The sequence below is a fragment of the Microtus oregoni genome, unplaced genomic scaffold (assembly GCF_018167655.1).
Source record: "Microtus oregoni isolate MIOR12 unplaced genomic scaffold, Mior012 000006F_ref0000085, whole genome shotgun sequence".
Lineage (NCBI taxonomy): Eukaryota > Metazoa > Chordata > Mammalia > Rodentia > Cricetidae > Microtus > Microtus oregoni.
The window spans coordinates 57,009,144-57,022,177 of record NW_024543065.1 but is presented as its reverse complement, the minus strand read 5'-3'; the positions used below and the strand labels follow the sequence as shown (position 1 = coordinate 57,022,177).

Here is a 13,034-nt window from a genome sequence, read left to right as displayed (position 1 = left end):
TACGTGTTCTGTGCATATATGGGTGTGTGACTGCAGATGTACTGTATGTGCCCTGTGCATATATGGGTGTGTGACTGCAGATGCATGTGTATGTACCCTGTGCATATATGGGTGTGTGACTGCAGAGGTACGTGTCATCTGGGCAGAAGCAGAGAACAACTTGCAGGAGTTGGTTCCTACCTTGCTTTTTTTTTTCTCTCCGAGACAGGGTTTCTCTGTAGCTTTGGAGCCTGTCCTGGAACTCACTTTGCAGACCAGGCTGGCCTCAGACTCACAGAGATCCACCTGCCTCTGCCTCCCGAGTGCTGGGATTTAAAGTGTGCTCCACCACCGCCCAGCTCCTGCCGTATTTCCAAGACAAGCTCTCTCGTGTCTCTGCTCCATGCTGCATGTGGAAGTGTCTGGCTGGTTCTCCTGTTCCCACCTTGCCTCTCCACACAGGAGTGCTGCCATGATAGATGTGCACCCTGACATCCAGCTTCATCAGGATTGCGGGGACTGAACCCAGCTCATGGGGCTTATGAAATGAGAGTTTTTACCCACTGAGCCACTCACACCCTTGCCCTCTGAACCCCCCTTTCAAGATCACAGTTTCTCTTACCACTCAAATCCATACCTCTCCAAGTGATTTTTAAAAATTCCTTTCTAGCCGGGTGGTGGTGGCGCACACCTTTAATCCCAGCACTCGGGAGGCAGAGGCAGGCGGATCTCTGGGCATTTGAGGCCAGCCTGGTCTACAAGAGCTAGTTCCAGGACAGCCAGGGCTGTTACACAGAGAAACCCTGTCTCAAAAAAGAAAAAAAAGAAAAAAGTCCTTTCTAAATTAAAATATACTTTATTGGAAAATGTGTGGTTACTAATTTTTATTTTAAGTTAAGTTCTCATGTAGGACAGCCTGACCTTGAAATGGACGTGTAGCTAACGATGACCTAAAGTCTTGATCTTCCTGCTTCCACTTCCTGGGTGCTAGGATGACTGGCGTGCACCACAAACCCAGCTCTGTACTTATCTATGGGGTTCTCTTTATAATATCTACCTCTTTATTACTCATTTCTAGTCAGCCCAATGTGTGGCACATGTCACTTAGGAGACAAAGGCAGGTCAACCTCTGCTAATCTGAGACTAGCCTCATCTACAGAGTTGAGTTCTAGGATAATGAGACCCTGTCTCAGTACACACACACACACACACACACACACACACTAATTATTAATAATAATTGTAATAATAATAGTGGTGATAAATTCTCTGATGGGTGTTCCATGGCAGCATGCTTTCTTTAAATTTTTTTGACATTTTATTCATTCTTTTCTTTCTCTTTTGTCCTTTGAACATATTTGGGTGACTTGATTAAAGGGAATGGTGGCGTACACTGGTGCTCAGGAGGCTGAAGCAGGAGGATCACTTACAAGTTTGAGGCTAGCCTGGGTTCCCTAGGGAGTTCAGGGCCAGTCTGGTCTACACGATTCTGTCTCAAAAATCCAGCAATTACTTTCCAAGTTAATGAAACTAAACAGAGCCAGGCCTGTCAGCACGTAGTCATCCCAGCACTGGGGAGGGGGAAGCAGAAAGAACAGGGATTCTAGGTCAGCCTAGAGTGTGTGAGACTGCCTCAGAAAAAGCAAACAAGCCCAACAAACAACCGCAAGTTCCTACTAGACTGACTGAGTGGGCAAGCACATGGACCCAGGAGGAGGAGGATGAAGAACTCAGAGCATATGCCTGAGTGAGAGAGGGGAAGGGGTGAACAAATGGCCCAACGGATGCTAAGCAAGCACTCAAGGTACATCCCATCCTTCTGGCCTCCAGGAATCCAGCTGGAGGGGGAGGAAGAGGAGCCAGAGGAAGAGACCACGCTGGGTAGCCGCCTGATGAGCCTGTTGGAGAAAGTGCGGCTGGTGAAGAAGAAAGAGGAGAAACCCGAGGAGGAGCCGGCAGCTGAGGAGCACAAGCCTCGTGAGGACTGGGGACAAGGGCAGGGACAGGGTGGGAGGGCAACCCAAGGGTCGGGGAGACTGCCTCTGAAGCACACGTACGTGTGTGTGTGTGTGTGTGTGTGTGAGAGAGAGAGAGAGAGAGAGAGAGAGAGAGAGAGAGAGACAGAGAGACAGAGAGAGAGAGAGAGACAGAGAGAGAGAGAGAGAGAGAGAGAGAGAGAGGGAAAGAGAGACAGAGAGAGAGAGACAGAGAGGAGAGGAGAGAGAGACAGAGACGAGAGGAGAGGAGAGGAAGGGAGGGAGGGAGGGAAACAAGAGAGCAAGAGCTGGGGAAGAAGAGGGTACTGGAGATGTGGCCCAAGTGTCCAGGCTGCAGCTGACTGTGTAGTGATGTCATCTACCAGAGTAGTGGTGCATCTAGCCTGGGATGGGGCAGCTCCAGCACTGCGATGGCTCCTGTTTCCTTGTGGTCCTCGTTTCCATTTTCTCTCATAGTGAAATGATTACCATGCCGAGGAATTAGAAACACATGGTCCATGTTCGGTGTCTCAGTGCAAACTGTTTATTAGCCACACTCTAGGCAGACTCTGATACTGGTAGACGTCTGAGAGTCTGAGCCTACTTTTTCTTTCTTTCTTTCTTTTTGAGAGAGAGAGAAGGTGTCATTATGTAGACTTGAATCTTACTCTGTAAACTAGGCTGGGCTCAAACTCATTTAAATCCTCCTGCCTCTGCCTGCTGAGTACTGGGATTAGAGATGTGAGCCACAACAGCCTGCCCATTTTTATTGTTTATTTGTTTGGTGTGTGTGTGTTTATGTGCATGAGTACAGGTGACTGCAGAGTCCAGAGGAAGGAGGGAGGGAGGGAGAGAGAGAGAGAGGAAGGAAGAAAGAATAGGAAGGGTGGGAGAGAGGTGGGAGGGAGGGAGGCAGAGAGGGAGAAAGAGATTGATTCTTGGGACAATAGAAAATTTATCTGGATCCATGTGCTTATGGCAAGTGGAAGACAAGGCAGTTAGTGACGGAGAAAGGCTTCCCTCTCTTCCGGTTCAAAGCCACAGCCTAGTGTCCCAACCTCTTCTCAGAGTCTTTGCAGGAGCTGGTGTCCCACACGGTGGTGCGCTGGGCGCAGGAGGACTTCATTCAGAGCCCTGAGCTGGTTCGTGCCATGTTCAGTCTCCTTCACCGACAATACGATGGGCTCGGTGAGCTGCTGCGCGCCTTGCCCAGGGCCTACACGATCTCGCCGTCCTCGGTGGAGGACACCATGAGCCTGCTGGAGTGCCTGGGCCAGATCCGCTCGCTGCTCATTGTGCAGATGGGTCCCCAGGAGGAAAACCTCATGATCCAGAGCATCGGGTGAGTGCGCCCCCTGCCGGCTAGCGGGTGCTTTGCCGTCCTTCCCACAGTGTCCTAACAGCTCCTGCTCACTGTGGGACTCTTGGCACCATTGCTATTTCTGAGCTTAGAGTCTTCCCCTGTAACAAAGGGAACGGCAATACCCTGTACAGAGTAACCATGGGGCTTTGGGGACTTGTGCTTATAGTAACAAGATAGCAAGTTTTTGGTGGCATTCAGGAAGCTGAGGCAGGAGGATCTTGAGTTCCAGGCAATCTTGGGCTACACAAGCCTGGGATATATAGTAAGACCCTGTTTTGCAATAATAATAATAAATATTAATAATGAGGCTGGTGAGATGGTCTCCCAGAGTGGATAAGAGGATGGGTGAAGAGCTAGGTTGTGGCTCATACCTGTCACCTCACATTTGGGAGGCAGGATCCAGGAGGATGACTGTGAACTCTAGGCCATCCTGGGCTACCAGAGTGAGATATTGTCTCAAAACCTAACTAAAACAAAACAAACCAAAAAGGATGGATGAATTTGGATCTGCAAAAGGCACATAGAGAGCGCAGACTGTTATCACCATGGTGACCATGGCTCTCCCTGGATGTGCTCCGCCCACCCCCAGGCTGTGCTCCACCCACCCCCAGGCTTGCTAACCCCACCCACTCTGTCTGCTCACAGGAACATCATGAATAACAAAGTCTTCTACCAGCACCCAAACCTGATGAGAGCGCTGGGCATGCACGAAACCGTCATGGAGGTCATGGTGAACGTCCTTGGGGGTGGCGAGTCGAAGGTGAGGAGCCTGGATGGGGGCAGGAGCTCAGGGAGGGGTCACAGAGTGTGGGCACTCACTGCTGGCCCTCCCTCCTACCCCCTGCAGGAGATACGCTTCCCCAAGATGGTGACAAGCTGCTGCCGGTTCCTCTGCTACTTCTGCCGGATCAGCCGGCAGAACCAGCGCTCCATGTTTGACCACCTAAGCTACCTGCTGGAGAACAGTGGCATTGGCCTGGGTGAGAAACCCAGAGGCCATAGAGTGATTCTCAGTACATAACAAGTTTGAGGCCAGCCTGGGCTACATGAGACTCTATCTCACCCCCTACTCTCCCCCACCCCAAAAAGCAATTAGGGTGCTGACACAGACAACGCTGACTGACCCACAGCTCACACGACAGCCAGGGAATAAAGCTCAGTCTCAGACTCCATCAGCCCAGAGGGAAAAGCACAGACCAGCTTAGCCCATTGTGGAAAGGGGTGGTGAGGAAGGGCTTCCCAGAGGAGGTGGCACCATCAAGTCTGGGGAGGGGTTAAGAGCACTTATCGCTCTATCAGGAGGACCAGAGTTCAGATACCAGCACCATATTATGTGACTCACAACCACCTGTAACTCCAGCCCCAAAGGATCTGGCGCCCTCTTCTGGCCTCTGTGTCTACCTGTACACACACATACACACACACTCAAACACACACACACACAAACATACACACCACACACGGGATGCACATAACTCTTTGAAAAAGAGTGGGAACCCAGCGATAAATCCCCCAAATTCATTCTGATCACTCTTGGTCCCCACAGGCATGCAGGGCTCCACGCCCCTGGATGTGGCAGCTGCTTCTGTCATTGATAACAACGAGCTGGCCTTGGCATTGCAAGAGCAAGACCTGGAAAAGGTGTGGCGGGAGGAAGCCTAGCCATGCCTTTCTGTGTGGGCACGTGCTGTCTCTAATCACCCCGTTCAGACTGACGTTAGCCATCCCAGGGCCCAATCAGAGGAAACTAACATGGAAGGGCCACCAGCAGCTGCTGACGAAAGGGGTTGGGAGCAGTTCTATAGGCTACGCATCCTCACTGGGTGGCCTTGGTGCTTGTCAAGGCCAATTGGGGCTCCAGGGGGCTTTGGGTTCAGCAACTAAAGTCAACGGTTCCACTCCCTAACTAAAGTGACCTGGAAAAGGGACTGCGTCATCTGACCTCTGTCATTCAGTCTGCTTGGTGATTATGTAATCATGATTTTGTGGAGCACTAATGAGTTCATCCTTAAAAGCATTTATAAGTCAGATAGAATCCCAGCACTCAGAGGCAGAGGCAGGCAGACCTCTGTGAGTCTGAGTCCAGCCTGGTCCACAGAGTGAGTTCCAGGCTGGCAGGGCTTCACAGAGAGACCTTGTTTTAGGGAAAGGGACTGGGGAGATGGTTAGAGAAAGTGAAATTTGAATAAAGCTCAGAATGATCTAGGCAGCCAGATAGACCTCAGGGGCAGGGGCAATGCAGGGTCCCTGGAGCAGCCCTGGCTGGGATAAAGGCAGTGGAGGTGGAGCAGTGAACGGTGATGTCATAGACATCACATGGGGTCCTGGAGGCTGTAACAAGGATGCTGCATCTTATCCCAGGTGATGGGCATGGAAGGATAACCTGACTCATGTTCATGGGGAGGGCTGGGGGGGTGAAGGATGCTCAGGAAGGAGACAGCATGGATGGAGCTGAGGCAGATAAGCCTAGGGTTAGCTTGCTGAGGACCTGGAGGTGTGTGGGGCTGAGGAGCTCCGGGATAGTAAGCCTGAACCGTAGGGAGGAGAGTAGTCTTGGGCTGAGCTCCCTCTGCATTGCAGGTTGTGTCATACCTGGCAGGCTGTGGCTTACAAAGCTGCTCCATGCTCCTGGCCAAAGGATATCCTGACATTGGGTGGAATCCCTGTGGGGGTGAACGCTACCTGGACTTCCTGCGCTTTGCCGTCTTTGTCAATGGTGAGGCGAGGTGGGAGGTGTGGGGTCACTGGCTAAAGCCTCGCTCTAATGATATCCATACCCTGAGCTTATGGCCTCCCCAAGGGGATCCCGCTAAGTGTGTCTGAGGGTCAACAGGACCTGGCATTATCCTTGGGTGTGCTGGGTTCTGGGGTTCCGTGGGCGTCCCCTCAAGAGCTCTCTTGACCTTTCTGGGCACCAGGTGAGAGTGTGGAAGAGAACGCTAATGTTGTGGTGCGGCTGTTGATCCGAAAACCTGAGTGCTTCGGACCTGCCCTGAGGGGCGAGGGTGGCTCAGGGCTGCTGGCTGCCATAGAGGAAGCCATCCGCATCTCCGAGGACCCTGCACGGGATGGACCAGGTGTCCGCAGGGACCGGCGACGTGAGCAGTGAGTCCCTGTCTCCTTCGCAGTATGGTAACCACCACTACCATGCCCCTGGACCCCTCCCACCACCACCTTCTCCCCTACAGCTTTGGTGAGGAGCCTCCAGAGGAAAACCGGGTGCACCTGGGACATGCCATCATGTCCTTCTATGCCGCCTTGATCGACCTGCTGGGACGCTGTGCACCTGAGATGCATGTGAGCCCTGGGAGGTCAGGTGGGCTGGGAAAGGCTTGGGTGTGAGTGGCCAGCCTTCAGCCTCAGCCTTCAGGCCCCAGGCAACATTCATAGAGCTCACTGTGGGTGTGGTCCCACACACTCATGACCAGGACATCCTCGGGCCCCATCCCATGGAGCCCAGTGGAGGAAATGGAGTGGAGACTCAGAGGACTGGGGGAGGGGTGGAGAAGGTGCACACAGATGGTCATCAATGAGACTTGAGCTGGGAATGGGGCTACGCTGGTACCTGTCACACCCCCCTATGGTCACAGCACTGTAAAGGCATGAGTACTGGGAGCTTGAGGCTACCCTGCACAACATAACAAGACCCTGTCTCAACACCGCTGTGTGTGGTGGACCAGGCCAGTCATCCAGGACTGGGAAGGTAATATCCAGAAGGTCAGAAGTTCAGGGTCATCTTTGGCTACACAGCAACTTGGACATGTGAGGCCTTGCCTCAAAAACCAAACAAGGGGCTACTAGCTCAGTGTGTAAAGGTGCCTGCCACTAACCTGATTTCAGTCACCAGGACTCGTGTGGTAGAAGGAGAAAACCTACTCCCATTCATTGTGTTCTGACCCCCACATGCACACCATAGCATATGCACCCCCTAATAAGCCAAAATAAAGAGCCAGGGATGGGGGTGCGTGCCTTTAGTCTTAACACTCAAGAGGTAGAGGCAGGTGGATCTCTGAGTTACAGCCCAGCCTGACCTACATAACAAGTTCCAGGGCAGCCGGGGCTATATAACAGAGAGATCCTGTCTCAAAACAAAACAAAACAAAACACTTCCCTCCAAAAAAGAAACAATGGCCAGAAAAATGGCATCACCAGGGCTCACTGGACAGCCAAGTTAACTGGAACAATGAGCTTCCGGTTCAGTGAGACCCGGTCTCAAAAAACAAGGGAAGAGCAATAGGGAAAGAAAGACACCTGGCATCAACTTGGATCTTCACTCGGAGGTGTAGGAGCAAGCCCATGTACTTGCATACACATGCACACACATGTGTGCACACATATGCATACAACGCATACACACAAAGGGAGGCTTGCTTTACCATCAGCGTGTCAAGAGTGGTTGGAACAGTGCCCAAGTGGGTCAGAGCTGTCTGATATTTTGCCTATTCTGTCCACCATCTCCAGCTGATCCAAGCTGGAAAGGGTGAGGCCCTGAGGATCCGAGCCATCCTTCGGTCCCTTGTGCCCTTGGACGACCTTGTGGGCATCATCAGCCTCCCACTGCAGATCCCCACCCTGGGCAAAGGTAGATGGGGCAGGAGATGTCAAGGGAGTGGTGCTGGGAGGGAGCAAGGGGAGAGAAACACATGCTAACAACACCCCACCCTCCTTGCCCGTAGATGGGGCACTGGTACAGCCAAAGATGTCTGCTTCCTTCGTGCCTGACCACAAGGCATCCATGGTGCTTTTCCTGGACCGAGTGTATGGCATCGAGAACCAGGACTTCTTGCTCCATGTGCTGGATGTGGGGTTCCTTCCTGACTTGAGGGCAGCCGCCTCACTGGACACGGTGAGCAGCCCCACCTAGCTAGTCACCCACACAGGACGGGTTGAGGGACAGCATCAACGGAACTGGAATGGCCTGCATTTCCCGATCTCACCTGCACCATCGTGATAGAAAACAAAACCCATGGAAAACAGTTTTACTTCAGAGTGAGTAGGAATCCCCAGTCCTTCAGTTACGAGAAAGCATTTGCTGGGTGTAGTGACACACACCTTTAATCTAGTACCACAGAGATGGAGGCCAGAGGACAGTGAGTTGCCTGGGCTACAATCAAATTCTGCCTTAAAATCCCAAAGTGGAGTTGGGCATGGTGATGCACGCCTTTAATCCCAGCACTCAGGAGGCAGGGGCAGGTCGGCCTGGTCTACGTAGCAAGTTCTAGATGTAGCTAGTTGTAGGCCAGCCAGGACTACATAATGAGACCCCCATCTCAAAACAACAATAACAACAACAACAACAACAACAACAAAAAACCCAAAGCAGCAACAAAAGCCTGGGCAATCCCAGCCTGTAATCCCAGCATTTGGGAAGTAGAGCCAGGATGAGCAGCAGTTCCAGGCTAGCCTGGGCTACACGAATTCCTGTAGAAGGTCGACATTACAGAACAGCTAAATCAGAGTCATGAGTTTCGGTAATCAATTCCTGGTGTGTGTGTGTGTGTGTGAGAGAGAGAGAGAGAGAGAGAGAGAGAGGGAGAGAGAGAGAGAGAGAGAGAAGAGAGAAGAGAGAGAGAAGAGAGAGAGAGAGAGAGAGATTTATTACTTATTGCCCAGGTAATAAGGATGTGGGTAGAGATCTGGAGGAGTGTGAGTGAGTTAGGAGAATGACTGATTAGAAATTTCGGTACCAAGGCAACACTAGGGTGTGCCGTGGGCCTGATGACCTCACCCTGTATCCCAGGCTACTTTCAGCACCACGGAGATGGCGCTGGCGCTGAACCGCTACCTGTGCCTGGCCGTGCTGCCGCTCATCACCAAGTGCGCGCCCCTCTTTGCGGGCACCGAGCACCGCGCCATCATGGTGGACTCCATGCTACATACAGTGTACCGCCTGTCGCGGGGCCGCTCGCTCACCAAGGCACAACGTGATGTCATCGAGGACTGCCTCATGGCACTCTGCAGGTGAGGCGGGGTCCGGGTGGGTGCGGCGTGGGCGGGGCCGTGAGGCGGAGCCTCGTATGAGCTCTCTGCCCCCTCTCTGCGTGTCCTCCTCAGGTATATCCGCCCGTCCATGCTGCAGCACCTGCTTCGACGCCTGGTGTTCGACGTACCCATCCTCAACGAGTTCGCCAAGATGCCACTCAAGGTGAGGGCGGGCCTCAGCGGGAGCCTGTCTTTTGCTCACGCGCACTCTGACTCTGCCTCCGGACCAGTGGGCTCGTCCTATTAGCCACGCCCACCACAGCTAACTAGCGGACAACGAACCCGAGGAAGCCAATTAGCATCCTCATTTGCAGACTAGGATTCCCATAACATTCGCTATGCGTCATTGGCACTGCTAACATTCCCTAATTACCGCTTAATTTGCCTAACTAAGTAAGCCAGCCCCCGCCTCAATTAACATATATCTTCATGGGCGCACTATTTTCTCCCATTAGCATTTTCTTCACATGCCCAGACCACCAGCCTTCCAGTATTTAAATGACTGCATTTATTTGAATAAACAGTACCATAGCTATTCTGAATATTTGCATACTGTCTCTCCCACTTTGTCATTTGCATGCTAGTTTGCATAAGGAGCTGCCCCCCCCTTACTGTCTTGCATAAGATTCCTAAATTAGCCCCAACTCCAAGTTGCATATTGGGTAGTGGAGGCCTTTTTGATTACCATGGGGCGCTGCCTATGTTTCTATTTGCCATACTCATTTGCATAAGCACAGATCATCCCATTAGTGTGCACACAACTCTACCAGGAGACTCTTAGCTTGCCTATTTCTGTGAAAACAACAGACAAACCACAGCCGTAGTTTAATGCCCATCATGGCTCCCATTGAGAACACTAACTCTACATAATAAGCTATCCAGGCCCGTTCTCTAACGAGCAGATCATCCTCCCCTTATTAGCATCTCATTTGCAAGCGCTGACACCCGCTGCCTCCTGGGGCCTTTGCCGCCTGCCACCTGCTTATGCCTCCCTTTGTGTCTCCGCTCCCAGCTCCTCACCAACCACTACGAGCGCTGCTGGAAGTACTACTGCCTCCCCACAGGCTGGGCCAACTTCGGGGTCACCTCTGAGGAAGAGCTGCACCTCACACGCAAGCTCTTCTGGGGCATCTTTGACTCCCTGGCGCATAAGGTCTGGGCACCCATGGGGTCTCAAAGGAGCCTGTGGGAGGATTGGGGTTCAATCTCGAAGATCTGGAATGAGATCCCTGTCAGATGGGGTCGCACACACCTGTGTCCAGGGGTTGGGAGAAGCAGGAGGACTAGGAATTCAAAGTCGCTCGGGTTATATAGCAAGTTTAAGGACAGCCTGGGCTCCATTAGATCTTGTCTAAAACAAACAAAACAGGACAAAGTGAGGCCTGGGTTGTAGGGAGAGTGACTAGCAGCTTTGTGGGTTCAGAGAGAAGAGAGTGGGTTGGGGCTGTAGCATTAGGGGGAAGGGAAGCCTGCATGATCCTCCCCTACGTCCCTGGCACCCTCAGAAATACGACCAGGAGCTCTACCGAATAGCCATGCCTTGTCTGTGTGCCATTGCGGGGGCGCTGCCTCCTGACTACGTAGACGCCTCCTATTCGTCCAAGACGGAGAAAAAAGCCACAGTGGATGCTGAAGGCAATTTTGATCCCCGGCCTGTGGAGACTCTCAAGTGAGACCCGGGGACAGACAGTGCGGGCTTAGGTTGGGCAAAGGAAGGTTCCAGAAGGAGACGAAAGCCCCACCCCACTGCCTGTGGTCCCATCTCTACTTACAGCGTCATCATCCCAGAGAAGCTGGACTCCTTCATTAACAAGTTTGCAGAGTACACCCACGAGAAATGGGCCTTCGACAAGGTAAACCCCGGGGTCCCCTCTGCCTTCCTTCTTTTCCCAAGCCCCATGTCTTCTCTGAGACCCAGGGTTGTCTTGGACCCGCAGCCATCCCTAGGACCCTCAGCCCTGCAGGCTGCCCCCACCTCTCACCTTGCCTCCACCTCTAGATCCAGAACAACTGGTCCTACGGGGAGAACCCTGATGAAGAGCTCAAGACCCACCCCATGCTGAGACCCTACAAGACCTTTTCAGAGAAGGTGACCAAACTTTAGGGCCTGAAGTCAGAGGTCAGAATGGAACTCCAAAATCTAGGGGTCCGGGGAAGAGTGAGGCACTTCATAGGTTGGTGTCTGTTAATGGATTGCCCTCCTGCAAGACTGGCTGCTTCCCTTTGAGGACCCCAGCACCCTCATGTCCCTTTACTTAGAAAGAGTTCTTGGTAGCGAGACCTCTCTGAGGCTTCTGAAAAATGGGTACTAGGATTGTATTTGAAACACTTGTTTACAAAGAAGCTTAGAGTCCTGGCTTCGAATCCTGACTGCTCCACTTCCTACTTTCTAGCCCTTAGTGGGGGTGTTCTTCCCCTTCAGCCTGTAGAGACCAGGGAAACTGAACCAGGCTTTTCTTCTGGTCCTATTCTCTCAACTCTGCTTCCTCTGTCCGCTCTAGGACAAAGAAATTTACCGCTGGCCCATCAAGGAGTCCTTGAAAGCCATGATTGCCTGGGAGTGGACAGTAGAGAAGGCCAGGGAGGGTGAGGAGGAAAAGACAGAGAAGAAGAAAACAAGGAAGATATCCCAGACTGCCCAGGTTAGCCTGCTAGCAGGCAGTGAAGGTCTGAGCAAGTGGAGGGGCTGGGAAGGGTGGTTCTGATGCGGTGGGACTGGGAGGGGCGGAGCCAAACGGTAGAGGGTTCATGAAAAGGTGTGGCTGGATGACTGGGGTTGCAATGCGGCCTGGCAGCGGGCAGGTAGAGTAAGAAGGGGCAGCCTGAGCAGAAATCTCCGCACCAAACGGACTGAAGAGCGGAGGGGGGTGTCTTAGCGACAGAGCCTAAAAGGAATGGCGCAGGGGAGGCTTCTGGAGGCAAGGTCAGAGCTGATTGGGCTTCCTACTAATCCATCAAGGATCTTCCCCCTCTTGACTTTTCAGACATATGACCCTCGAGAAGGCTACAACCCCCAGCCCCCAGACCTCAGCGGGGTTACGTTGTCCCGGGAGCTGCAGGTGAGGCCTCCAACTTTCTACTTGGGAAGGACAAGGGCCACCTGCATATGGTCCTTGACTTTCTGCGTCCCACTTCCAGGCCATGGCCGAACAACTGGCAGAAAATTACCACAACACATGGGGGCGAAAGAAGAAGCAAGAGCTGGAGGCCAAAGGTGAGGACACCCATTCCTCCGCACCTCTGGCTCCTTCTCCCTTCTCTTCGGTCCCCCACTCGTAAATCCTGCGGTCACGGGGCCTGGGTTCGAGTCTGGGCTTCATGGTGTTACTCTGCTCCACCGCCCTACAGTCCAGCATCGGCAAGAGATGTTGGCATTGCTAGCACCTTTTTAGTTGTGCAGGTACGCAACCGCAAGAACCACAGCGAGAGTAACATGCCTTCCCCGACCCTTGACTTCTAACCTTTTGTTGTCCCCAGGGGGTGGGTCCCATCCCTTGCTGGTCCCCTACGACACGCTCACGGCTAAGGAGAAGGCACGGGACCGAGAGAAGGCCCAGGAGTTGCTGAAGTTTCTGCAGATGAACGGCTATGCTGTCACCAGGCACGTGAGCCGGGAACCTGGGCAGAGGCCACCACAGGCAGGCGGGAAGGAAGGAGATTGGGGGCAGGGCTTGGGAACGGAGGCGGGACCGTAAGGAAGCAAAGGGGTGGGGCTGAGAACAATAGGGCTACAA

General features: G+C 52.9%; 1 protein-coding gene across 2 annotated transcripts in view; it reads left to right on the top strand.

Moving 5' to 3' along the window:
- Ryr1 (ryanodine receptor 1) overlaps positions 1-13,034 on the top strand; it is a 127,066-nt gene that overhangs the window by 51,579 nt on the left and 62,453 nt on the right. For both annotated transcript variants that reach the window (XM_041653298.1, XM_041653297.1), the window contains exons 38-57: positions 1,810-1,956; positions 3,024-3,297; positions 3,964-4,078; positions 4,166-4,298; positions 4,865-4,959; positions 5,899-6,034; positions 6,237-6,423; positions 6,507-6,615; positions 7,780-7,900; positions 7,995-8,164; positions 9,059-9,279; positions 9,373-9,463; positions 10,313-10,453; positions 10,806-10,969; positions 11,075-11,153; positions 11,300-11,389; positions 11,802-11,942; positions 12,285-12,359; positions 12,439-12,514; positions 12,778-12,901. In XM_041653298.1, coding sequence (XP_041509232.1) covers positions 1,810-1,956; positions 3,024-3,297; positions 3,964-4,078; positions 4,166-4,298; positions 4,865-4,959; positions 5,899-6,034; positions 6,237-6,423; positions 6,507-6,615; positions 7,780-7,900; positions 7,995-8,164; positions 9,059-9,279; positions 9,373-9,463; positions 10,313-10,453; positions 10,806-10,969; positions 11,075-11,153; positions 11,300-11,389; positions 11,802-11,942; positions 12,285-12,359; positions 12,439-12,514; positions 12,778-12,901 — 2,689 coding nt within the window. The remainder of the gene's footprint in view (positions 1-1,809; positions 1,957-3,023; positions 3,298-3,963; positions 4,079-4,165; positions 4,299-4,864; positions 4,960-5,898; positions 6,035-6,236; positions 6,424-6,506; positions 6,616-7,779; positions 7,901-7,994; positions 8,165-9,058; positions 9,280-9,372; positions 9,464-10,312; positions 10,454-10,805; positions 10,970-11,074; positions 11,154-11,299; positions 11,390-11,801; positions 11,943-12,284; positions 12,360-12,438; positions 12,515-12,777; positions 12,902-13,034) is intronic.